This window comes from Sus scrofa, chromosome 7 (assembly GCF_054392235.1).
Source record: "Sus scrofa isolate SSC_HxYL_T2T_F1_AM1 chromosome 7, Sscrofa_HxYL_maternal_Yorkshire_Landrace_v2.0, whole genome shotgun sequence".
Classification (NCBI taxonomy): domain Eukaryota; kingdom Metazoa; phylum Chordata; class Mammalia; order Artiodactyla; family Suidae; genus Sus; species Sus scrofa.
This window is the reverse complement of record NC_139389.1, coordinates 37,197,365-37,225,355: the sequence shown is the minus strand read 5'-3', so window position 1 is coordinate 37,225,355 and position 27,991 is coordinate 37,197,365. Positions and strand designations below refer to the sequence as shown.

The following is a 27,991-nucleotide window of genomic DNA, read 5'->3' as shown; positions in this document are numbered from 1 at the left end:
TCTAGCGTTGAGACATTTATTTTTTGCTTACTGGAGTTCATCTTTCATGGAATTTTTATTAGGTAGCATATTTTAAATTAGGTGTAAGGGGCTTAATTTAATACCAATACATCCCAATAACAATACATCCAAGTGGTTTTCCATTCATATTGACAAAGGCATCGTTTAGTAATAACGACAGTATAGAAGGGATCAGTTTTCCTTTTGATCCCAAGTTTTTAGTTTTAAAAGCCCATTTACCAACTTAGTACAGGTATGTCGAGAGAAAAGGCAGGAGCACTAGTCCCTGGTAGGGCCTCACAGCCCCTCACCCCGTTACCTGGGTGTCAGTGACGGTATTTCATTGCCCACTGTGGGTGCATTTTCTTTTAGCAAGTAAGTTCACTTGTGTATCAGGTTTACATGTTTTAGGGTGAAAACCTAGAGTGACAAGAAAGCTCATGATGTTCACAACGAATGAAAGTCTACATCTGCCTGTCCCACTGGTGGCTGTGGCGTGTCAGTTCACGCGGTGTTCAGAGAAGCAGATCCACTCAGGACGCAGGAGCGGGTCGAGAGGGATGCGAGCGGCTGGCGGTGTTGTGCCCGGACGGGGTGCCCTTCCCTTCCCGCCCGCAGTCAGGTCCAGAGGCCAGTTCCTCGTCCCAAGGTTGGCAGGAGAGACCCATGCCCCACCACCCCCAGTTCTCCCGAGCTCCACGCCACCAGCTTCGGGGACCCCAGGCCCCCTGGACTCCAGTCCCTGGTGAGGACTGGCCCTCCTTTCAGGGGCGGTTGTGTCCCTCTGTGCTGAAGAAGGACACAAAAAGTGCCGCCAACTTTGGGCCGTTAACGGGGAAAGCGCTTAGCCCGGCTTTAGTGAGTTATGCTGCCAGACGTGGCCTGCCCTGTGCGCCCTAAATTGGACAGGCAGACGGATGGAGGAGAGGGACGCTGCAACACAGCAGTGACAGCCCAGCCGAAGGCGACAGACGCGTCCAAGAGCACAAGTGCACCCGGCCCAGAGCCTCACACAAGAGCGCGCCAGCCTCCGCGGTTCATTACAGATTAAGTTATTTAAAAGAACTAAGGGTCTCGGGGGCCAAATTTAATGTCATTTTGGAAGGTTTTAGAACTAATTAAATTGAGAAAGGGTTCAACCTATCACTTGTGGCTGATTTGCAGGCCTACTTAATTATTTTAAATGACTAATTATGGTTATGTTTAAAATATAAAAGTGCAAATTAAAAATTCAAATGTGTAACAAAGATCTCTTGAGTTCTCATAAAAACCAAAAAAACCCAAAACTACATAAAATTATATTACAAATAGCAGGGGAGCTGCAACCATCATCAGAGATTATACTTTTTATATAGAAAAATAAACTTTACCCACACACACTTAATGTGAAATAGAACTACAACATTTTACATTACGTGATTTCTCTGCTCTAAAGACTATTTGCTACAAAATATATTTTGTGCAAAAATTAAAGAGACTGTATTTCCGGAGTAGAAAGGGGAAGATGAGCCACTAGCGGGTACCCGTTGTGAGGATCAGTTCTCCACAGCACCCACCCCACCGCCAGCAATGGGAGTGGTGACCACTGGTGACGCAAAAATAAACATTTCATATTACTTTGCAATAGATAATGCCAGAATATTTCAATATTATGAAAAGCAACATTCACTCCTGACCACTTTAAGACATGCCCTAGAAAATTCTATCATGTTCCCAACATTAATCTGGACAGGGGCTGAGGGTGGTGCAGACGGAAGACTTAAAAAAAGAGAGAAAAAAACATACAAAAGGAATATAGAAAACATTACTCATTTAGTACAAATAATGAAAAATGACTGCATGACACATCTTCAAAGAAAAGCTGTTTTTACATATCTTAAAATCCTGTAAAACCCAGGCACATTGCTAGGGGTTAAAAATATGTCATTATGAATGATAATCAGTTTTAACAGAGTCCATGCAATTAATTATCTTAGTTGGAAAGCAACTGTCCCAAGTCACAAAACTTATACTCTGCCACATAATTACATGTTAAAATCTCTTCTTAAAAAGAAATTATTTTGTATTTGGTGCTGACAGAGTTCTTGAGAAAGTGCTATACAAACTGAAGGTTAGAGAAATCTTTAAATGATAAAACACCATACAAAATGTGTAAACAAAAAGATGCTTTAGAGTTGCAGGGTGTTATAAAATCCATAGTGTGGGTTAAGACAAAAGATCATCTCTTGTGTATTTAAAAAAATGGTTAGCATAATCCTCAAAGTTCAAAATTGCATTGTCAGCAGCAAAAGGTACTGGGCGAGGCCGCACCTTGCAGGACTGGGAGCCCTGTGGGTGCTGGTCTCTCCCAAAGGGCCCGCCAGCTTGGGCCGCCACGCGTGAGGATGGACGGCAGATTCTGCAGCAAGTCCCCCTGGGAGGTGTCCCAGCACTAAGACATTTCCTCTTTCATCTACCCTGTCAGAGAGGAAACCTGCTTTTAACAGAGATTATAAGCAGTATAACTTCTGGAAGAGCACTGAGAATTAAGTATGATATTTTTGGCACAAAGCACTTTTTAAATCCAAGCTCTTTTTGCAAAATATCTGTGGAATCTCTTAATTTGAAAATAAAAACTCAGAGCATATATGTGATGTGTAAATGGGTTTATGAATGAATGAGTTAGATTCTGCGTTTCCTTAAACACTGTATAGGAAGGAGTTCCCTGGTGGCTCAGTGGGTTAAGGATCTGCTGTTGTCACTGGCCCGAGAACTTCCGCAGGTAAGGCCAAAAAAAAAAAAACAATCTCCTTAAACACTGCACATGCCTTCAGGGTCCGTGAGTACTGGGTCTCTGCGTGAGTGCCTCCACCCTCTACATTCTACAGATATTGCACAAGTCCGCACTACTGCAGGCTGGAAGATGAGGGTTCACCTTCCAATATTATTATTCTAAGTATTCAGATTCAGTACTATTTTCCAGAAAAGCTAGATGACCAATTTCAAAGAAATAACGCTTGCTATTTTTCTTGACTCATGGTATTAAAATCTGTACAAATGTGTTTAGGCATTTAAGTTTTCCAGCATTTAAAATTCGGCAGAACCCCTGTTTTTGATATTTCTTACAGCATTCCTTCAAAAACAGGAGACGCTTCGTCTAATGTAAAAAAGTTAAAAGGAGTCCACAGGGCAGTAATTTTTCCACCAAAGATCTCGCTCTGTTCTGAAAAGCACTGCAGAACGATATTTAGGTCTGTCAACGCTCAGAGGGCCTTTAGGTGCAAAGTCTGCTGGGCATCATGTCACATACCCTGACAGCTGCATGTATGTCTCACCGCACAGCATGAGGGCACCTCTTCCTCCCCAAGGTGCTTTAGGGTATGCTACAGCTGCTAAAAGGGTTTCTGTTCTTCTTGGTCCTCTGTCTGTTGGGTCTGAGGTTGATGACATCCCCACCGTTAAGGGCACTAGAATTCCGACCCAAGTGACTTCCAGCCGATGTGCTGAAGACACCTGGATAAAGTGAGGAAAACCACAGAGGTTGACACCGACGCACCTCACCGTCACCTGCTGCAGACATTGCACCCAGCTTCTTAGTAAACCAGCAACATTTTCACGTGTTTTCCATTTTAAGCTTTTCATTTTTTTTTTTTTTTTTTTTTGTCTTTTTTGCTAAGTCTTGGGCTGCCCCTGCGGCATATGGAGGTTCCCAGGCTAGGGGTCGAATCGGAGCCATAGCCACCGGCCTACGCCAGAGCCGCAGCAACGCGGGATCCGAGCCATGTCTGCAACCTACACCACAGCTCACGGCAACGCCAGATCGTTAACCCACTGAGCAAGGGCAGGGACCGAACCCGCAACCTCACGGTTCCTAGTCGGATTCGTTAACCACTGCACCACGACGGGAACTCCTTAAGCTTTTCATTTAATAGTCAATAATACACAGGGTTCAGAGTTCAAAGAGTACACAGGGGGTCAAAGTGAGGTCTCTCCTCCACCCCAGTACTACCTGCCGCTACGTCACCAGTCCCTCCCCGAAGGCACATGTTTAACTTCCTACATAGCCTTGCAGAGATGTTTTATGTGTCTGCAGGCAAGAGGGCATATACAGTCTTCCCTCCCTTTGCTACCCAAATGGTGACATGGCCACAGTGCTCTGCCTCTTTTCACTAACAATCTATTTTTGAAATTTGGAATCTGTAAATATGATGATTTGAATAAGTTTACTTACTAACTTCACATTATATAACTTTCTCAAAAACAGCTGCCTTTTGGGAGTTCCCATCATGGCTCAGTGGTTAACGAATCCAACTAGGAACTATGATGTTGTAGGTTCGATCCCTGGCCTTGCTCAGTGGGTTATGGATCCGGCATTGCCATGAGCTGTGGTGTAGTTTGCAGACATGGCTTGGATCCTGCATTGCTGTGGCTCTGGCGTAGGCCGATGACTACAGTTCCGATTAGACCCCTAGCCTGGGAACCTCCGTGTGGCCCTAGAAAAGACTAAAAAAAAAAAAATTAGCTGTCTTTTTTTTTTTTTTTTTTTTTTGGCTGCACCCTTAGCATGTGGAAATACTTGGGCCAGGGATTGAACCTAAGCCATGCAGCAACCTGAGCCATAGCAATGACAATACTGGATCCTTTACCTGCTGCACCACTAAGGAACTCCATCCAATTTATAAATTATTTACCATCCATGATTCACAAGACTCTGGGCCACACAAAGACAACTAGAAGTTTACAACCAGCAGAGTGAGGGGAGGTACAAATAGGTAAGGATGCTACAGGATACTGTTTGTTAAGTCGCCTAAAAGAGACACCAGATCCCACAGATGGTTCAAAGGCAAGAGTGACCCCAGCTGGTTCCCAAGAAAGGACAAGCTGCATGAAGGAGGGACTGGACCCCGCAATGCTCTGCACCAGGTCTCTATTCCTTTGAGGAGTTAGGGCCGTGGTCAGCCAGAGAGACAGCCAAGAACTTTTTCCATGGTTCTTTTTTTTTTTTTGCTTTTTAGGGCAGTACTTGCAGCATATGGAGGTTCCCAGGCTAGGGGTCTAATCAGAAGAGCTACACCTGCCAGCCTACACCACAGCCACAGCAACGTGGGATCTGAGCCCCATCTGCGACCTACACCACAGCTCACAGCAACGCCGGATCCCCCAACCCACTAAGTGAGGCCAGAGATCAAACCCACAGCCTCATGTTTCCTAGGTGGATTCGTCTCCACTGCGCCACGACAGGAACTCCCTCTCTGTGGTTCTTGAAGCACAGTTCTTGACAGCAGAGGTGGAGGGGAGGCCATTCTTGACAGAAGGGCCAAAATAAGCAAAAGGGAAGAAGTAAGACAGCTCCAGGCAGGATCAAGAAACACCAGGCCCTGTAGTGGGACAGCAAACGGGGTCCACCACAGAGCAGCAGGGCAGGAGGCTGCACAGGAAGGAAGGGCCAACCTGGCTCTAAATGCTGGGATGAGAGAGCCCACCTTGACCGTGGTTCATGGTGAGAATCTATCAGCAGGCTTTAACCTGCAGACAGAAGGGTGGGCCCGGACACCAGACCAGACAGCAGCTCATCACAACCACTCTGTCGGACAGAGAACCAGTGTGCGTCCCCCAGAAGCCACAGCCAACAATGAGACACAGGAGGTGCTTCCTCTCTTGGGGATGAAAAGTGCTACCTGCACTTCATGTTCAAAAAACCAGGGGTGTGTGCTCAGCAGGGTGGCAGAAGAGGGAAAAGGTGAGGAGACGGCGCCAGGTGTCAAGTCAGAGAAACAAGTGCTCAAAAAGGACAGCCCTCAACTGTATTTTAAAAACCAGGAAGTATGGTAACAATGAAGAGAAAATAAATTTACCAGGTAAACACAGGGCTAAAGCTTCCAGGCACTTACCAATTTTGTTACTACTTGAATGCATTGATTCCGGATCCTCGGCTATTTGTTGTTTAAGTTTTTGAAGATATTTTTCAGCCAAATATTTAAAAACTAGAATGAAAACAAAAACAAAAACCTTACCAGGTCAGTATAAGTTATGCCTGTAAAACCCATTACTTCATCACCTCTCTTACTATAATACCTAATCTTACAAATTTTAAAAAATTAGAATTAGAAAAAAAAATTAGAATTAGAAGCATACAATCTAGTTGAAAAAATTCAACAAAAAGTTACTTGAGCGACCTGAGCCATTGCAGTCAGATTCTTAATCCACTGCACCACAGCAGGAACTCAACTCCCCTCAATTATATTTTAAAAATTAACTTAAAATAAGGTTTCCTTTTTCGATACACAGTTCTATATGAGTTTTCACTACAGATCAGTGGTGACTACTGATCTGTTCTTGGTGTAGTTGCCTCTTTTGCAAGATGTCATGTGAATTAAATCACATGGCATGAAATCTTTGAGGACCTCTTCCTTTGCTGAGCACACTGTCTTCGAGAGCCGGTCACGCTGCTGCAGGCGTCACTGGTTTGTTCCTTTTCACTGCTGAGTAGCCTTCCATGGCATGGCCGTGTCCCACTGAGGGACACTTGATTGTTCCCAATGTTGATGGTTACAAATAGAGCTGCTGTATGAGAGGTCCTGCTATGGTGCAGTGGGTTAAGAACCCAACTGCAGCAGCTCGAGTTGCTGTGGCGGCACAGGTTCCATCCCTGGCCCGGCCCAGTGGGTTAAGGATCTGGCACTGCTGCAGCTGTGGTGCAGGTCATGGCCTTGGCTCAGATTCCATGTCTGGGCTGGGAACTTCCATATGCCATGGGTGTGGCCAAAAAAAAAAAAAAAAGCTGCTATAAATATTCATTCATTCTACTTTATGGCTGAATAATATTCCATTACATATATGTATCATATCTTCTGTATCTATTCATCTGTTGATGGACATTTAAGTTGATCCCATGTCTTGGCTATTGTATATAGTGCTACTATGAACATATGGGTACATATATCTTTTTGAATTATAGTTTTCTTTGGATAGGTGCCCAGGAATGGGATTGCTAGATCATATGGTAACTCTTAGTTTTTTAAGGAACCTCCATACTGTTCTCCATTGTGCTTGTACCAAATTACATTCCCACCAACAGTGTAGGAGGGTTCCCTTTTCTCCACACCCTCTCCAACATTTATTATTTATAGACTTTTTTTTTAGAAATTAAAGTATAGTTGATTTATAATACTGTGCCAATTTCTGTTGTACAGCAAAGGGAACCAGTCATACATACATACATACAGAGAGACAGACAGACACACACACACACACACATTCCTTTTCTTTTATTATCTTCCATCATGTTCTATCCCAAGAGACTGGATAGAATTCCCTGCGCTGTACAGGAGGACCTCATTACTTATCCACTCCAAATGCTATAGTTTGCATCTACTAACCCCAAACTCCCAGTCCTTCCCATTCCTTCCCCCTCCTCCACCCCCTTGGAAACCACAAATCTGTTGTCCATGTCTGAGTCTGTTTCTGTTTTGTAGATAGGTTCATTCGTGCTATATTTTAGATTCCACATGTAAGTGATATCATATGGTCTTTCTCTTTCTGACTTACTTCACTTAGAATATCTAGGGAATTCCCCTCATGGAGCAATGGTTAACAAATCTGACTAGGAACCATGAGGTTGCGGGTTCGATCCCTGGCCTCGCTCAGTGGGTTAAGGATCTGGTGTTGCTGTGACCTATGGTGTAGGTAGCAGACACGGCTTGGATCCCACGTTGCTGTGGCCCTGGCGTAGGCCAGTGGCTACAGTTGCAATTAGACCCCTAGCCTGGGAAACTCCATATGCCATGGGTGCAGCCCTAGAAAAGACAAAAAGACAAAAAAAAAAAAAAAAAAAAAAAGAATGAGAATATCTGGTTGCATCCATGTTGCTGCAAATGGCATTCTCTTGTCCTTTTTTATGGCTGAGTAGTATTCCATTGTATATATGTACCACATCTTCTTAATCCATTCACCTGTCACTGGACATTTACATTGTTTCCATGTCTTGGCTATTGTGAATAGTGCTGCTGTGAACACAGGGGTGCATGTATCTTTTGGATTTTAGTTTTGTGCAGATAGACGCCCAAGAATGGGATTGCTAGATCATATGGTAGTCCTACATTTAGTTTTCTGAGGTAGCCCCATACTGTTTTCCATAGGGGTAGAACCAATTTACCTTCCCACCAACAGGGTAGGAGGGTTTCCTTTTCTCCACACCTGATCCAACATTTATTATTTGAAGACTTTTTAATGATGGCCATTCTGACAGGTGTGTAGTAGAACTTCACTGCAGTTTTCATTTGCATTTCTCTAAAAATTAGTGATGCCGAGCATTTTTTCACAATCCTCTTGGCCATTCCTATGTCTTCTTTGGAGAAGTGTCCATTGAGGTTTTCTGCCCATTTTTTTGACTGGGTTGTTTGTTTTTTGATATTGAGCTGTATGAGCTATGTGTATATTGTGGTTATTAATTCCTTGCAAATACATTCTCCCATTTTGTACAGTTGTTATTTTTAAAGACAAAAAACAAAACCAAACCCCACTGGAGTTGTGCTATAGAGTAACAACTATTCAAAGATTAGTAAATAATTAAGGACGCTAATTCAAAGCAGCATCAAGCCTTTAAATTTTGCTTAAGGATGACATGTGACAACAAGAAAATTCTATTCTTGGACTTCCTGTTGTGGTTCCAGCAGTGATGACTAGTACTCATGAGGATGTGGGTTTGATCCCTGACCTTGCTCAGTGGGTTAAGGATCTGGCATTGTCATGAGCTGTGGTGTAGGTTGCAGACGTGCCTCGGATCCCAAGTTGCTGTGGCTCTGGTGTAGGCTGGCAGCTGCAGCTCTGATTTGACCCCTAGCCTGGGAACTACCATATGCCACAGGTATGGCCCTAAAAAGAAAAGAAAAAAAAAAAGAGAAAATTCTGTTCTCATTACAAATGTGATTTCTAAACAACACAAACTTCCTGTGGTTCACTTTTAAGGGGGCACTTTACCTTCGTTCACATTGAGATCTTCCTTCACTGAAGTCCTGTAGAATCGCAGCTTCAACTTCTTTGCCAGAGCCTCAGCTTCCTCGCTACACATCAATTAGGGGAAAAAAAATGCATGTAAAGGTATCTTCTGAGAGTTTGTTTTTAAAAAAAAAAAACATTTTTTTTTTGGTCTTTTTGTCTTTTCTAGGGCCACACTTGTGGCATATGGAGGTTCCCAGGCTAGGGGTCTAATCGGAGCTGTTGCTGCCGGCGCAAACCAGAGCCACGGCAAAAAAAACCCTTTTGCTACATTTACTTCATAGAGCTGGGGGTGGGGCGCAGATCAGACCTTCCAGAACACTTCAAAGCTGTGCTCTCCTGGAGTTCCCGTTGTGGCTCAGCAGTAACGATCCTGAGTAGGATCCATGAGGACACAGGTTCAACACCTGGCCTTGCTCAGTGGGTTAAGGATCTGGTATTGCCGTGAGCTGTGGTGTAGGTTGCAGATGCGGCTCAGATTCATACCAGAAGCTACAGCGCCGATTCAACCCCTAGCCTGGGTTGATATGCCAAGGGTGGGGCCCTAGAAAGACAAAAAACAAACAAACAAAAAAACAAAAAAACTGCTAAATTTTATAAGTCTATGCAAAAATTAAAATAGGCTTTAACTTTATAGAATGACCCCCCACCCCACCCCCAAGAGCAGTCCCCTTACTTCTTTATGCAGGAGTCATCCAGGAGATCGATCTTGTTTTGCACCAGTACAGTTGGAACATCTCCAACCTCAGCCACCACCTTCTCTCTCCAACTGGAAATCGCTTCAAAAGACTCCCTGTCTGTAGTAGAAAATACCAGGACACAAGCCTGGGCTCCTGTGAAGTCACAAAATACAGGTGCCATTTATGTGTGTGAAACAGTCCTACACAGGGCGGGGGCAACACTTACACATTCCAATAGTTTTAGGTAAATCAGTGTTTAACTCATCTTTGCAGCACTGCTTCTTTTTTAACATGTAAACTCTATTTTCCAATTCAAAGAACCAATTTTTACCAAGAACAGTGGTTCTCAAATTTGTACAAGTGCCAAACAAAGTACCCTCAAAACCATACGGCGTTTCCAACATGACTCAGTGCAAACAAATCTAACTAGTGCCCATGAGGACTCACGTTAGACCCCTGGCCCTACTCAGTTGGCTAAGGATCCGGTGTTGCCATGACCTGTGGTGTAGATCACAGACACGGCTGACATTGCTGTGGCTGTGGCGCAGGCCGGCAGCTGTAGCTCAGATTCGACCCTTAGGCTGGGACCCTCCATGTGCCACGGGTGTGGCCCTAAAAGACAAACAAACAAACAAACAAAACTATACACCTTCCTTGGGGAACAACACAATACGGATAAACTTAATGACACTGTGAGAGCCAGACACAACAGAAATCAGACCACTGCCAAGTTGCCAGTGAGCTGTGGTGTGGCTCACAGATGCAGCTCAGATCCCAGGTAGCCAGAGCTGTGGTGTAGATCAGTGGCTGCAACTCCAACTTGACCCTTGGCCTGGAAACTTCCATGTGCCTCAGCTGTAGCCCTAAAAAGACAAAAATAAATAAATAAGTAAATATATTTAATCTCCTGTGATAAACCATCATGGAAAAGAATATGAAAAAGTGTATGTGTGTTCGTCACATCGCTGCAGAGTAGAAATTAACACAACACTGCAAATCAGCTACACTTCAATAAAAATTCTTTAAAAATGACCATAAATAAATAAATACTTTTAAAGTAGTTAAGGAATGACCCCACACTACTCTGCTTTCTTTTTGATTTGATTTTATAGTATTTTATTTTTGGCCACAACACTGACTCGTTGGCTCACTGAGCCACAGCGGCAACGCCTACTCTCTTTTTCTTCCTTGGGCCTCCAGCTGTGTGTGGCACCAGTCATTTTTAGGAAAGTTAATGTTTTAATCTCTGTCCCTGATACTGAAAGGCAGCCAGCATTTTCTGTCTGTATACTTTACAAAGACCTTCATTTCCTAGCAGTCAATGTCCTTCACTACTACCTGCCCTAAGAATTGAGCCAGGGGAAAAGTTTCTTCATTATCATAGATAACAGTAGCCACCCACCAATGAATCACTTCTAACAGTTAACAAACTGGTGCATTTATCCACACATCAGAAATACGGAGATCTGAAGACATTTTTGGTATAAATGATGTCATCAATAATAGGATCATTCCCCCCAAAAAGTCACCATATATTTAAACACACATATATATTTATATGGGGGTGGGGCACGCCGTGGTATGCTTAAGTGCCCAGGCCAGGGCCTGAACGTGCACATCAGCAACCTGAACCACAGCAGTGACGACCCTCGACCCAAACCCACTAGGCTACCAGGGAACTCCAAAAAGTTACTGTATTTTAATGCAATTCAGAATGCACTCCCCAGAGTTCCCATCGTGGCTCAGTGGAAACAATCTGACTAGCATCCATGAGGACGAAGGTGTGATCCCTGGCCTCGCTCAGTGGCTTAAGGATCCAGTGCTGCCGAGAGCTGTGGTGTAGGATGCAGATGCAGCTTGGATCTGGTGTGGCTGTGGCTGTGGCTGTGGAGTGGGCCATTGGCTACAGCTCCAATTTGACCCCTAGCCTGGGAACCTCCATATGGTGCAGGTGCAGCCAACCCCCTTCCCCCCCAAAAAACAAAGCACTCCCCAAGACACAGAATGTGCAGAGAGTAATTCTGTTCTCAAACCAATGAGGAGCCTCCAAGATGGTTGGAAGACTGGTCCTGAGAGTGACTGATGAGCTGTGTCACCTGGGGGCTGCGGAAATGTGGCCCCTCAGAGCCCCCCATGGATCTACTGAATCAAGCCTGCACTTTAACAAGCTCCCCAGGGGCTCAGGGTGCATTAAGGTTTACGCCACACTGCTCTGGAGAACAGAGCAGAGGCCAATCAAAATCACAAGGCTGTAAAAACACTACTACAGACAACACTCTGGATTTAAAATGCTGTCCCTTATTCTTTTTGGCCCTCTATACAATCTACAGCTGCAAATTATTCAGTGAACGAATTTATTACAGATTCCTGATCATATAATTTCACAACCTGAGACTTGCACAGTTTAATTCTGTTGTTCCTTAATTCTTATATTTATAATTATAATTTAGAAATAGCTTCTTGTCCAGAGCTATTTGGTTTCCAATAAGTTATATTCATTTATATTTGTGAAGGTAAGTTCTTCTTTTTTTTTTTTTTTTTTGGTTGCACCCATGGCGTGTGGAAGTTCCCAGGACAGGGATGGAACCCATGCCACAGCAGCGACCCAAGCCACAGCAGTAACAACACTGGCTCCTTAACCTACTGAGTCACAAAGGAACTCTAGAAGTCTCTGTATTAAGAAAACAAGGGCTTCCTTCCACTTACGTGCATAATCTTAAATAACAGGACTCAAGTCTAACCTCATTTCCACATACTGCTTGTCAGAAGCATTTTTTTTCCTTAGAACCAAGTCACAGTAAAAAAAAACCTTCATCTATTTTATGTCGTACATAACTTCTGTACTCAGTATGGCACCTACTGCCAAAGGTGGATTTGTGACGCCTTTGAGGAGTCACGTGTGCCCCAAAAGGCTTCCTAACGTGCTCTGTTCTAATCTAGTTACAAGAAGGTCATGTTTCAACGTATCTCGCTGACCAATTACACCAGCATCCTAAGAACATAATGATGCCTTGGAGCGATGGCCTTGCTAGGTCCTTTAAATGAATTATGACAAATTTTTTTCTTCTTCAAGTATAATTTTTATCCATCTTGAATAATACATTTCCAGGACATAAATCAGTAAGTCATAACTTTACAAGGCATGGTGTTTCTATCACTAAATCTTTATCTTTTTTATTTTTCATTTTATGGCTTCGCCTGTGGCACATGGAAATTCCCAGGCCAGGGATTGAATCTGAGCCGCAGCTGCAATCAATGCTGTGCTTTAACCCACTGTGCTGGGCTGGGGAGTGAACCTGTGCCTCCGCAGCAATCAGAGCCACTGCAGTCGGATCCCTAACCCACTGTGCCTCAGCGACACTGCACTAAAGCTTTACCTTAACCCCTTGTTCCCACCTATACATAAAAAGAATGTATACATGTATGTGTGACTGGGTCACCTTGCTGTGTAGTAGAAAGTTGACAGAACACTGTAAATCCACTCTAACGGAAAAAATAAAAATCGCTATTAAAAAGAACATGTCATCATCTGACTCTGTACTCAGAGCAGCTATGACCTGGTGCCTAGCAGCCATCCACCTCAGAGATACCTCTCTCCGCCACAGAGTTGCCCTACGGTTTAGGCAGCCAAACCCACCCTCTGCCCCGGGGGAGGCCCCAAGTGCCCCAACCCAGTTAGGGTTATCACATTCCTCTGGCTACTTACTGTAATCTGGTCAAAGATGGTCTAATCAGATAAAAGCACCAGACTTCTGACCAACTGCTGTGGGCAGTAACCCTCTGTCCCTACTGCTGGGGGGAGCAGGCTTGCAACTAAGAGGGAGGAGCCCCACACAGGGAGGGCCAGTGGGCTTACAGTCTGAACAAGCCACCCCGGAAGCTATGCTGCTCTCACGGAGTCAACGACAGCAAATAGGCGGGTCTAAAATTGCTTTTCTGCTGTCAGCAACCCAAAGCGTTCTGATGGGACCTCAAGGAGAGCATGAAAAAATATTCAGTACACCATTTCTCAAACTTACACTAACACTGCCCCTGCTGGTTCTTCATCCAAATAAGGATGTGAGGGAGAATGCTGAAGCCTAAGACCCATCTCGGTATCCCACCCTCTCCTCCGTTTCAGCATAGTTAGCTAAAAATGTTACATGTTAGGGAAGTTCCTGTCGTGGCACAGTGGTTAATGAATCCCACTAGGAACCATGAGGTTGTGGGTTCGGTCCCTGCCCTTGCTCAGTGGGTTAACGATCCGGCGTTGCTGTGAGCTGTGGTGTAGGTTGCAGACGCGGCTCGGATCCCACGTTGCTGTGGCTCTGGCGTAGGCCGGTGGCTACAGCTCCGATTCGACGCCTAGCCTGGGAACCTTCATTTGCTGCGGGAGTGACCCAAGAAATAGCAAAAAGACAAAAAAAAAAAAAAAAAAAAGTTACATGTTAGGAAAAGCTTTTAATAGATCTATTTATACACTTAAGATGGCTTTAAGTTAAAATGTTAAATACCAGGAAATCAAAGTTATTTAAAGCCTTTTAGTCCAAATGAAACAGAGTAGAGAGAAATTTAAACATCACCCACAGTAAATTAAGATGTAAATACTAATAATTATGGGCTTGCTTTTTAGTTTCTGGCAAAGAATGTTTTTTGTAAACATAAGAAAGAGAAACAGTACTATTTGTGGACACTTAACAAGTGAAACAAGAAGTATGCAACAAATTGAGTGAGCCAAGGTTAAAAAAAATTAAAAGATAATAATATTGAACTCAGTCTTGTAGCAAAAACACAGTGGAATTAAGATATTTTTTAGCTACCTGGTCTTTTTCTTTAAATTTGGGACCCAAATGATCTACTAACTATACAGTTCCAACATTTTCTCCTTTTTTTTTTGGTCTTTTTGCCATTTCTTGGGCTGCTCCCGCAGCATATTGAGGTTCCCAGGCTAGGGGTCGAATCGGAGCTGTAGCCACCGGCCTACGCCAGAGCCACAGCAACGCGGGATCTGAGCCACGTCTTCGACCTACATCACAGCTCACGGCAACGCTGGATCCTTAACCCACTGAGCAAGGGCAGGGATCGAACCCGCAACCTCATGATTCCTAGTCAGATTCGTTAACCACTGCACCACGACGGGAACTCCTTCTCCTTTTTATTATATACAAATCAAATAATTTTTGACATTGACCAGTTTTGTCTTTTTTTTCCAGTTAAATTTTATTTATTTATTTATTTTTGGCTGCAGCACGCCGTGGCTTGATGTGGGATCTCAGCTCCCAGATCAGGGATTGAATCTGGGCCACAGCAGTGAAAGCAGCAAGTCCTAACCATTAGCCCACCAGGGAGCTCCCAAATTAAACTTTGAGATAACCGTGTGTGTATACATATATATTTTTTTCTTTTCTTTTTTTCTTTTTACAGCTGCACCTGCAAAATTGGAAGTTCCCAGGCTAGGGGTTGCATCAGAGCTGTAGCTGCAGGCCTATGCCATAGCCACAGCGACAGGGGATCCTTAACCCACTAGGTGAGGCCAGGGACTGAACCTGCATCCTCACAGAGACAATGTTGGGTCCTTAACCTGCTGAGCTGCACCAGAAAATCCTGAGATAACTGCAGACTCATATGGTTTTGTCTTTTTAGAGCTACACAATGATAATACAGTCTCCAAAAATAACCATACCAGTTAGAAACCTAATACTGCCACATCAAAAGCTTAAAAAGAAATAACTCAACCTGTTGTATTCTTCACAAAAAGAACATATATTTCACACTAAAAGTTTAGAGACGAAAGCTAGGTAGGTAAAAAGAGGAATTTCCCTCACAGAGCTAAAGTGGCAGCTCTTCCCTTTCCCATGGAACTCATTTCTCCAAACGCCCACAGCCTGAAAGGCTTTACCCACACACTTTGGTGTCTCCTAACAAACCACCGTCGTGTCTGTTTTCCTGTGGCAGTTTCCACTCTGACTACAGTCACTTCCCTGGAGTAAGAGGAGGCACTTCAGTTTCTGACTTAATAGGTCTGGGAATGCCCACATGAGTCAGATAATTCAAAGGCAGAGACAAAGGGTCTCCAGTATGAAGCATTACCTACCACGTGGTAAGATCTTTAGGAGAATAACAGCCTGGGGGTTTAAAACACACTTCAGAATTAATTTAACTATTCTTGAAGAGAAATCCTTCTATGGGAAACAAAAAAAGCAAAGCTCCTTGTTCGGGCAAAAGAACATGTCCAAGCAAAGCAGACAGCACATTCACCTCGATAGTAGGCCTTCGTTATCGCGTCAAACTCCTCCTGACCTGCCGTGTCCCATAGCATCAGCCTGACATCCTCGTCGTGAACTCTGAAATGAGATGAATTTCACATGCAAAGGAGATGGCTTTATTTTTAAAATCTGGAGGTATTAAAATACACTGTTGGTTTCACTCTGAAAAGGTCTGAAAGCTTTTACCTGCCGATCCCATAACCAGCAGGGAGAGGAAAGGGTGAAACGCTCCCCTAACGCTGTAATTTTACACCACTGGGATTTACCTGTCACGTGTTTCCTTTGACAATGGTCACAGATAGGTCTGGCTCTAAGGCTGGCATCTGAGGGTTCCACACCCGAGGCCTCAATCAACCGCGGATAGAAAACATTAGGGAAAAACCTCTAGAAAGTTCCAAAGAGCAAAACTTGAATTTGCCACACACCCAGAAAATGTTTACATTGTATTCAATTTTTTGTTGCTGTTGTCTTTTAGGGCTGCACCTGCAGCATATGGAGGTTCTCAGGCTGGGGTTTAATTGGAGCTACAGACACTGGCCTAAGCCACAACCACAGCAAATCGGGATCCAAGCCACATCTGCAACCTACACCATAGTTCACAGCAATGCCGGATCCTTAACTGACTGAGTGAGGCCAAGGATTGAACCTGCAACCTCATGGATACTAGTCAGATTTATTTCTGCTGAGCCACAACGGAAACTCCGTGATCTTGAGATGGCCGAAAGCCTACGGGAGCATTGTGTGGGTTAAGTGCAAATACTACTCTATTTTATACAAGGGGTTGAGCATCCATGGATGCTGGTGTCCCCAGGATCCTGGATACTCAAGTGCACTGTCCTGGGAGAGGGGAACTCCTCTTGGGACACGACCTCTAATGGTGACGGAAGAGGAAGGAAGCAAAGGAGCTGCTGACCTGCCTGGTTGCCCTTTAACTCAAAAAAAAAAAAAAAAAAATTTTTTTTTTGGGCCATGCCCACAGCATGCAGAAGTTCCTGGACCAGGGATGATACCCGCACCATGGCAAAGACAACACCAGGTCTTTCACCAACTGAGCCACCAGGGAACGCCTAACTCAAAAATGTTCTGTCATATCCACTGTCTTACTTAGAGGCAGGAGTGCTGTGCTGCAGGCACAGGCAACAGTGAATGAGCAAATCCTGAACCACTGCTCTGAGGGGAGATACTGGGCAAGGTGCCTGTGAGCCCCTGGTTATATGTACATCAACTCATCAAGACATTACCTGGTTTTTTGTGTTCTTCTATTTAAAGACACACTGTTGATTCATTAACAGTAAGCTCATGGCTAACAGCATTATAACTCATGCCTGAATGAAGCTTTTCTAACATGTATTTCTCCACAAGGCACATCACAGCTCACTAGACAGCATTTCAGCTCTATGCGCGGGGCCATTTTAAATGGGGAAACCACCAATAAAAAGCACAAAAATGTGGCACAAAAATGAAAAGGATACTTGGTTATAAGAAATTAAACCAAAAGGCAGAGGATTGCCTTGTTCAACTTGGCTGGAACTGTGTGTACAGAGTGACTCAAATTTTTGCTGCTCTGTGCATGTTCACAAATGACCCCAGAGCAGGGGGAGCAATGGTTCTGGGTTTACAAATAAATTTTAGCTAGTAGGTGAATTTGCAAATTTGGAATCCACAAATAATGAGAAATAACTGCATACTGAAAACAACTTCCAAATTTAAACTTCAAACATCATTCACAGGGAAATTTTATATATGGAATCTTTGAATAAGAAGATCAACTGTATATTTAAAATATTAACTTGGTTCAGGTAACAAGTGCAAAAAATAAACATCATCAAGACAATGAATCTTCTTAAATTATCTAAGAAAGGAAGCAAATACGGAAGTATTTTATTTAAAAAGGGTAAGTATTTTATTAAAAAAGGGTAACAATACAGATTTGATGCTAATGTCTGGGATAGTTAAGTCAGATCTGTTCAGTGTACTTATTTCTCCATAATATATTTTAGTTTTTCTCCTACAATTTAGAATATCCTTATAAAACTTCTTGGAACTAATGACAAAAAGTATTACTTTGATGTATTTTATAATCCAATTGGATTTCCTTTTCATAGGAGTATTTTAATGCTCTCAAATCTGCTTTCTCTTATTTCTTCAAAGTAAAAACAAATTATTAATTCTCTAACTTCTGGGAGTTCCCATCGTAGCTCAGTGGAAACATACCTGACTAGTATCCATGAGGACGCAGGTTTGATCCCTGGCCTTACTCAGTGGGTTAAGGATCTGGTGTTGCCGTGAGCTGTGGTATAGGTCACAGATGCAGTTCAGATCCTGTGTTGCTGTGGCTGTGGTGCAGGCCAGCAGCTACAGCTCCAATTTGAACCCTACCCTGGGAACTTCTATATGCCATGGCTGCATCTGCACCCCCCCTCTCCAAAAAAATCTCTACCTTCTATACAGTCTTGCCCAGTTTTTTGCTGGTGGTGGTGTTGTTCACAACCATGCATGCAGAATTTCCCAGGCCAGGGATTGAAACCCAGTTTCAGCAGCAACCCACACTGCTGCAGTGACAAGGCCAGATCCATAACTCGCTGCACCACAAGAGAATACCTAGTCTTGCCAAGTTTTAAAAAGAGAAGAAACAGGAGTTTTCCTCATGGTGCAGTGGAAACGAATCCGACTAGGAACCATGAGGTTGTGGGTTTGATCCCTGGCCTCAATCAGTAGGTTAAGGATCCGGCGATGCCGTGAGCTGTGGTCTAGGTGGCAGACATGGCTCGATCCTGCATTGCTGTGGCTCTGGTGCAGGCCGGCAGCTGCAGCTCCGATTCGACCTCTAGCCTGGGAATCTCCATATGCCACGAGTGCGGCCCGAAAAAGCAAATAAATAAACACATAAAAATAAAAAATAAAAAGAGAAGAAACATTTTAAACAAAGAGATCCCGTAATATAAGAGATGAAAACTATTCTGAGCGACAGGTAACTTTCCATCCAAATTAAATAGTGGACAGAAATCTCAATAAGTCAAGCATCCGTTTGTGTTTAAGGAGGCCCAAGGTACTATTACTAAATATAAACAGACGTCAGATAGAAAAAGAGAGAAGGGAGAGGAGTAGGAAAAAAAGAAATGAGAGAGGAAGGGAAGCGATGGAGGAGGGGGGAAGAGGATGAAGACTCAGATGAATGAGTAACTGAAAACCACGGCCGCTAGACGCCCAGCCTGGGACTGTGCTGTAATCAGTTACTGTCATTCTGATGAAACGCCTGGACACAGCTCACACATCAAAACCGAGAGCATAAAATGGCCAAGTACATACTGGATTTGTCGCTCCAAAAAATCAACTCCAATGGTTTTCTTGTAGTCTTTTGTAAAAATGCCTTTGCAATACCGCTGAATCATACTTGATTTTCCAACGGCGCCGTTCCCTACCACCACCATCTTGATGGCCACTTCCATATCTTCCTCCAACATTTTTGGAGGTGAGCTTTAATGCCAGGTGACCAGATCTTCTCTCTCAAATCTGTGGTTTAAAACGAAATTATTTTTTCATGACATAAAAATTATATAAAATAAGCTACAATTTCTTTACCAAGAAATAATTATACCACTTTGCAAGAATTTGTTTCCAAGGTGAAGACCCCCTCTCCACCCGGTTCAGGTAAAGTAAATTTTTTGAAAAGAGGGACAATACCATTCACTTTTGAATCCTTATCAATAGCACAACACATGACATCCACATATCGATAAATGCCTAAATTACACAGTTTACTTTGCATGGAGACTAGACTACGGGTGTAAGAGATGAGCCCTGATTTAAAGTTGCCATTTACGGAGTTCTCTTGTGGTGCAGTGGGCTAAGGACCTGGCATCGTCACTGCAGCAGGTCACTGCTATGGTCCGGGTTCAATCCCGGGCTTGGGAACTTCTACATGCTGTGGGCGAAGTCAAAATAATAATGGTAATAGTAATAAAGTTGCCATTTACTATTTCTGTGCTCTTAGTGAAGTTATTTTTTATTTATTTTTTGGCTGTGCCCGAAGGATGTGGCCGTTCCTAGGCCAGGGGTTGAACCCATGCCACAGCAGAAAACTGTGCCACTGTGGTGCCAGATCCTTAACTGGCTGCAGAAGAGAACTCTCAAAGTTGTTGCCTAACCTCTTTAAGCTTCAGTTTCCGAAGGATTTTTTTTTTTTTTTTTTTTTGCTTTTTAGGGCTGCACCCGAGGCATATGGAGGTTCCCAGGCTAGGGGTCTAATTGGAGCTACACTACAGCCACAGCAACACCGGATCTTTAACCCACTGAGCGAGGCCAGGAGTCTTTTCTGCTGCGCCATGATGGGACCTCCTCCCGATGATTTTTACCTCACAGGATTGTTGATCCACGTTATACATACAGCACTTAGCACAGTGAAAGTTAAGCATTCAAAAGATGGTGATTTTATACTATAATAAATTCTCCATAGTTACCACCAAACAAATACAAAAATCTAAGGAAACTGTTCTTCATCCTCACAGGTAATAATTAATGTTCCAGAACAGCATCCTAAAGAAGGGTTTTGTACAATACCACACAACCACACGGGAACACTGGGCTCTTGGTTACAGTGCTTTAGTGTTTAGGTTACAGTGACTCCTCCACAAATAACCTTACACCGCACATTCTTTCTTTAGTTTCAGACTAGTTATAGTTACTCATACAATGAAGGTAACAGAATGGGTACTGTTCACATTTTGGACTGAAAAGAACAGAAACCAATTTTTTCATAATTCTTCTTAAAATGAGTAGTTGAGTTCCTGCCTCCTTAGCTATTATATTCTAACTACCTCAACCAAAACTTGTCTATACAACCACTACCCAAAACATGTCTGAAACGGTCCCTTGTGCTTACTGCACAACCATGCGGTATCATTGTGGCTATGGTTCCGGTTTGATCCCTGGCCCTGGGACGTCCACATGCCGTAGGTGCAGCCAAGCAATTAAAAAACAAACAAACAATCAAGCAAACAAAACGTCTGATGTGTGAAGAATATTCCCTCCTTTGTCCCTAATGGACTCTCAGTAATTGTCCCAATCTCGCACATTTGGAAGAATCATCAGGGAGCACTGGGTAAAGTACAGGTTCTAGGTGTCCAGACATAATTAAATGATTAAAGTAACAACAAAACAACTTAAAGTATCAGAACAAAAGAAAGAACATTAACAAGAGAAAAATACGGCTAAATACAGTAGACTCTTCTTAAATGTTCTACATTACATTTGACAGTTGAAAGAAAAGTGATGATACTGTTGGATGTGGTTTTCAATACATGTAGAGAGACTATTTCATACAATTAATTATAAATGCGAGAGGATAAAAGGATGTACGGGGAGGTAAGGTTTCTATACTGCACTTGACCTGGTAAAATGTTGACACCAATAGACAATGATAAATTACCCGTGCCACTGAACAAGTTACACAAGAAGATACTCAAAAACACTACAACAAAACAAAATAAAAATCTAAAGACACAATAAAACCATCTACGACTCTAATCGACATTTACAGAGCTATCCACACAACAATAGTACAATATACTTCAAGCACCCACTGAAGTATATTGTACTATTGAACATGTACTTGGATAAAACATATTCTAGGCCATTAAGCAAATCTCGACAAACTTAAAGAAGCTTAAGAGAAATTTTTTTAAATAACTGCATGAAAATGAAAATACCGTATGTCAAAACTTGTGGGACACAGCTAAAAGACAGTGCTGAGAGGGAAAATGTACAGCACTAAATGCTTACCTTAGAACCAAAAAAAAGTTTCAAATCAATAATCTAAGCTCCTACCTAAAGAAACTGGAAAACAAAGTGCAAAATAAACCCAAAGCAAGCAAGAGGACAGAAAGAATAAAAAGCAGAAATCAATGAAACTGATATAATAACTATTAGGAAAAGTGAATTTGTAACTTAAAAACTCAAAAAGAAATCTCTAGGCTCAGGTGATTTCACTAGAGAACGCGACCAAACTTTCCAAGAATAATACACAATCTCCTCGCGAATGAAGAAGAGGAGGAAACATTCCCTAACTTATTTCATAAAGCCAGCATTAGCTTAGTACCAGCACCACAGAGACAGCACAAAAAAGAAAACCAGACAAATATCCCCTTATGAACACACATGCAAAAACCCTCAACAAAATTTTAGTAAATCAAATACAATAATAAATAAAAAGAACCAGGACCAAATGGGCTTTATTTGGGAATGCAAGGCTGGTTCAACATGCAAAAATCAATCAATGTAATCCACCATATTAACAGACTAAGAAAAAACACATCACCATTATCAATTGATGCCGAGGAAATATTTAACAAAATTCAACATCCATCTGTGAGAAAAACTCTCATTACCTAGAAACAGGACTTCCTCAGTCTAATAAAAAGCATCTATTAAAAACAAAAAAACCGGACTTCCCGTGGTGGCGCAGTGGTTAACGAATCCGACTAGGAACCGTGAGGTTGCGGGTTCGGTCCCTGCCCTTGCTCAGTGGGTTAATGATCCGGCGTTGCCGTGAGCTGTGGTGTAGGTTGCAGACGCGGCTCAGATCCTGCGTTGCTGTGGCTCTGGCGTAGGCCGTTGGCTACAGCTCCGATTCAACCCCTAGCCTGGGAACCTCCATATGCCGCGGCAGCGGCCCAAGAAATAGCAACAACAAAAGACAAAAAAAAAAAAAAAAAAAAAAAACAACCAAAATACCCTATAGTTAACATCACACTTAACTCTGAAAGACTGATTGTATTCTCTCTAGATTGAGCACAAGGTAAATATGTCTGCTCTCACTACTCCTATTTATCATTAGGCCTGGACAAAGCAATTGACAACAAAAATACATAAAATGCTTACAGATTAGGGAAAAAATTGTCTCTATTCACAGATGACACGATTGCCGATGTAGAAAACTCCAAGGAAACAACCTTGGAACTAATAACTGAGATTAGCAGGGACAGAGGAGACAAGAGCAGCATACAACATTCAACTGTCTATTTCTTTTTTAATGTTTTATTTATTTTTATTCATTTTTGACCACACCCACAGCATGCAAAAGTTCCTGGGCCAGGGATGGGACCCAAATCACTGCAGTGACAATGCCAGATCCTTAACCCACTACACGTCAAGGGAACTCCCACAACTGTATTTCTAATATCCTAATAACATACAATTTGAAACCAAAAAAAATTTTAACTGACATTTACAATAGCTCCAAAAAAATGAAATACCTTGGTATAAATCTAACAAAACATGTACAGGATCTGCATACTAAAGACTACAAAACACTAATGAAACAGACTTATATAAGGGAAAAGATATATAATGTTCACAGACTGGCAGATTCAACAAAGTAAAAATAGCAATTTTCTCCAAATTGATCTATAGCTTAATAAAATTCCAAAGTACTACCAGGATAGTCTGGAGTTAGAGACAAGCTGATTAAACTTTTATTCAGAAAGGCAAATGGACTAGCAGAGCTAAAGCAACTGTGAAAAAGAATAAAGTTGGAGGAAATAATACTACCAGTTTTAAGATATCCTAATGCTATGTTCATCAAGAAAGTGTGATTCTGGCAAAGAGAAAGATACATAAATGGAACACAACGGAGGGCCCCAAAAAAGACCCACACAAATATGGCTGACTGATTTTCAACAAAGGTGCAAAAACTATGAAATGGAGAAAAGGAAGTCTTTTCAACAAATGGTGATGGAACATTCATATGCAAGAGAGTAAATCTTCATCTAACCTTCACACCTTATACACATAATTCAAAATAGGTCACAGATCTAAATGTAAATCTACAGTTTTTAGAAGATGAAACTCTTCTTGATCTGGGGTTAGGCAAGTTCTTAGACATGCTACCAAAAGATGTACAGAAGGAAAAATGGATAAATTCGATTTCATCAAAATTAAAAACATTTGTTCTGTGAAAAACAGTCAAAACAATTAAAAGAGGGGAGTTCCCATCGTGGTGCAGTGGAAACAAATCCGACTAGGAACTACAAGGTTGCAGGTTTGATCCCTGGCCTCAATCAGTGGGTTAAGGATCCAGCGTTGAGGTGAGCTGTGGTGTAGGTTGCAGAGGGGGCTGGGATCTGGCGTTGCTGTGGCTCTGGCATAGGCCGGCAGCAACAGCTCCTATTAGACCCCTAGCCTGGGAACCTCCATATGCCGTAGGTGCGGCCCTAAAAAAGGACAAAAAGATACACACACACACAAATTAAAAGACAGGAGTTTCCACTGTGGTGAAGTGGGTTAAGAATATGACTGAAGTGGCTCAGGTCATTGAAGAGGTACAGGTGCGATTCCCAGCCCAGTGCAGTGGGTTAAGGATCTGGTGTTGCCACAGCTGTGGTGCAGGTCACGCTGCAGCTCAGATTCAGTCACTGGCCTGGGAACATCCATTTGCCAGAGGTGCAACCATTAAAAAAGAAAGAAAGAAAAGCTTTTCTTTGCAAAACATATCTAACGACTTGTATTCAGAACAAATAAAGAACCTTCAAAACTCAAATTAAGAAAGTAACTACCAGAGTTCTGGTCATGGCCCAGTGGTAATGAACCCGACTAATATCCATGAGTATGCAGGTTCCATCCCTGGCCTTGATCAGTGGATTAAGGATCCAGCATTGCCGTGAGCTATGGTGTAAGACGATAGCTGTAGCTCTGATTTGAACTGGGAACTTCCACATGCTGCGGGTACGGCCCTAAAAAAAAAAAAAAAAAAAAAAGTTAACTACCTAGGAGTTCCCATCAGGGCACAGTGGAAATGAATCCAACTAGGAACCATGAGGTTTCAGGTTCGATCCCTGGCCTTGCTCAGTGGCTTAAGGATCCCACTTTGCTGTGAGCTGTGGTGTAGGTCACAGACGTGGCTCAGATCCCGTGTTGCTGTGGCATAGGCTGGCAGCTGTAGCTCCGATTGGACCCCCAGCCTGAGAACTTCCATATGCCGTGGGTGCAGCCCTAAAAAAGAAAAAAAAAAAAGAAAAAAAAAAGTTAACTACCCAAATTAAAAATAGGCAAACCTCAAAGAAATACCAAAAAAAAAAAAAAAGGAAAAAGAAAAAAGGACACACACACACCAAAGAGGCACAACTCTTGCCCAGATATTCACCCAAGATTATGTGTGCTAAATAAGCACATGAAAAGATATTCAACATCTTTAGCCATTAAGACCACTACCTGCCTATTAGAATGGTTAGATTAAACAACAGGACAATACCAAGTGCTAGAGAGGATAAGGAGCAACTGGAACTCTCACATGTTGCTGGTGAGAATGCGAAATGATACCACAGCTCTGGAAATCAGTGTGACAGTTTCATATAACTGCACTCTCAATCTTAGCAATATCCTAGAGAAATGAAAACCTAGGTTCATATAAAAACCTGTACACAAATGCTTATAGCAACATGGTCCTAATCCCCCAAAACTGGAGACAATCCAAATGTCCTTCAGTGTGGTGGACGTATAAACAAATTGCAGCACATCCACCTAAGGGAACACCACTTAGCAACAAAAAAAGAACAGACTGTTGATTACATCCAATGACTTGGAGGAATCTCAAAGGCATTACGCTGAGAGAAAGGTTGTATGTTGTGTAATTTCATTTATATTACATTCCAGAAAAGATCAGTAATTACCAGGGGGTGGGGTAAGGGGAAGGATACAGAAGGATAGCATGGTGTTTTAGAGATGATAGAACTGTTCTATATTGACTGTTATGGTGGTTACATGAACCTAAAATTCACTGAACTGCACCCCCCCACAGTCAATTTTACTATATGATAATTTTGTAATTAATACAATTTAAAGAAAAATAAATGCAATCAGATTTTAACATTATACCAGGAAAATTAAGTTCTTAGAAACTAAAAACTCTTTACGTAAATGTTCTTTTCCGAAATTTAATTTTAAAGAGTTTTGCCACCCGACAGCAGTCCAGTACATTAGAAAAGTAAAGGATGAGTTAGCTCACTGATCAAAAGGGTGGTTTTTCCATCACAGCTCGTACTTCGATACAGGAATGATTATATTGATAAATAAAAACCGAAAAACTTCTCAGTTTCAAAGAAGTTACCTAGAAGATGTCAGGAGTTATATAAAACCTGTAGTAGTAAAAAGCCCTCTTCAGTTAGTCATGTCACTCGCCTAGACCGTGACCATGAAGTTATCACTCCCACATCCTCAGGTCCCGTGCCTGGGAGCTGCTGGGGGCTCTGGGATCCCGGTAAAGTGACTCTACCGCAGCCAGTGTCAAGGAGACCGTGCTGTCGGGCTCTTTGAGATTCCAGCAGAATCTGAGCAAAACCCCAGGCAGGGTGGGGCCGGGCAGGGAGGGACGCCCGCCGCCCAAGAGGGGTCTGGGAGCCAGGGTGGGGCATAAGCCTTTTCCCCGCCAACCCGACCCAGCACCTAACGCCCCTTCCCCAACGCCCCTCCGCCCCTTCCCGCCCAGGGACGGGGCGCGGGGAAGGGGCACCGGGTCGGCTGCCGCCTACTGCCCACCGCCGGGCCCCGGGCCCCGGGCCCCACGCTCCAGGCGGGCGCCGGGCAGCCGGGCCGGGGGATGGGCGCCCGGCCTGGAGGACCCCTCCCGAGCCCCGGGCGGGCGCATCCCGGGCCGCGGGGACAGGCGGGTCCTCCGCAGCGAACCCCGAGCGAGGGCGATGAGTGCGGCCCGCCGCCCCGGGTGCGAGCCGCTACTCACCGTCCCCGCCGCCCGCGCCAGGCGCGACAGCTCCTCCTGGTCGCGGCGCAACCGCTGCCGCCGCCGCCCGGCTCCCCAGCGGGCCCCCGGCGGGCTCGCGCCCTCTTTCACTCTTTTGAGAAGGACTGTGATTTTCTCAACCAACTTTATTGCAGCGCGGCTCCGAAAGAGCGGCTCGGCAGCAGCCCCGCCGGGAGGGTCGCGCGCGGGAGACCGCGCTCCCCGCACCCGCGGCCGCGCGCCGCTCGGAGCATGCGCGGGACTCTCTGTGCGCAAGCGCCGCGCCGGCAGGCCCGCCCCGCCCCGGCTCTGCGGGGACCGAGGGGGCGCCGAGTGCCTGGGGAGGCACCTGGGACCTTGCGGCCGCCCGGCGGGCGCGGGGGCTAGCGGCCGAGGAGGGCCTTGTAAGTTCGGGCTTCAGAATGCGTAGAGGATGCGCCCGCCTTGGACGTACACCTTATGTCCGGACATCCAAGTGGCAGAATGAGCAAAACTGTGGTGCAGAGTCGAAAATGCACGCTGTCCGCACGCTGGGGCCGGACGAAGTGGAAGTCTGAGCTGGTTAATAATTCAGAGACCCAAACCAAAACCTGGAAGTTCGCCCCCAAAGCAACCCAAACTTCGCTTCAGTTGCTTTAATATTATAGACTAGAAGGGAGGGGGCGGGATACCAGGTGTTGCTGACGATGTGGTGTTGCCATAGCCACTGTGGAAAACAGTGTGCAGCTCCTAAAAAAAAAATTAAAAATAGGATTTATCATATGATCAAGCAGTTCCATTTCTAGGTACATATTCAAAGGAATTGAAAGCACACACTGGAGCAGATATTTCTATAACCACGGCCATAGCAACATTATTTGCAATGGACAGAAAGTGGGAGCCACCTAGGTATCTTTCAACAGATGAATGAATGAACAAAATGCGGTCCATCCACACCGTGGAATATTATTCAGTCTTAAAAAGGAAGGAAATTCTGACACATGCTACACCATGGATGAACCTTGAAGACATTCCGAGTAAAAGAAACAGGTCACAAAAGAGCAGGTACTGTATGATTCCATTTATATGAGATACTTAAAAGTAGTCAAATTCATAGGGACACAAAGTAAAATGATAATTGCCAGAGGCAGAGGGGAGGTGAGAATGAGGCATTAGAGTTTAATGGGTACAGTTTCCGATTTGCAAAGCAAAAAAAGTTCTGAGAAGTAATGATGTTTGTGCAATAATATGAATGTACTTATTGGCCCTGAACGGTACACTTAAAAATGGTCAAAATAGAAAATTTTATGTTAAGTATATTTTACCACAATTCTTATTAAAGGAGAAAAAAGAAGATCCTAGTGGGTCTCAGAGAATTA

General features: G+C 43.5%; 2 protein-coding genes across 3 annotated transcripts in view; one reads left to right on the top strand and one right to left on the bottom strand.

Moving 5' to 3' along the window:
• Positions 1–2: 2 nt before the first annotated feature.
• Positions 3–26,855, bottom strand: RAB23 (RAB23, member RAS oncogene family). Its single transcript, XM_001929636.5, has 7 exons — positions 26,634–26,855; positions 19,211–19,414; positions 15,894–15,979; positions 9,653–9,809; positions 8,959–9,041; positions 5,871–5,963; positions 3–3,492 (listed from the first exon to the last, which is right to left on the bottom strand). The coding sequence occupies exons 2-7, from the start codon at positions 19,363–19,365 to the stop codon at positions 3,353–3,355; spliced, it is 714 nt and encodes a 237-aa protein (XP_001929671.1). The 5' UTR covers positions 19,366–19,414; positions 26,634–26,855; the 3' UTR covers positions 3–3,352.
• A 93-nt stretch (positions 26,856–26,948) lies between these two features.
• PRIM2 (DNA primase subunit 2) overlaps positions 26,949–27,991 on the top strand; it is a 357,737-nt gene continuing 356,694 nt past the window's right edge. For both annotated transcript variants that reach the window (XM_021098097.2, XM_084966367.1), the window contains exon 1: positions 26,949–27,677. The gene's annotated coding sequence lies outside the window, so the exon portion shown is untranslated. The remainder of the gene's footprint in view (positions 27,678–27,991) is intronic.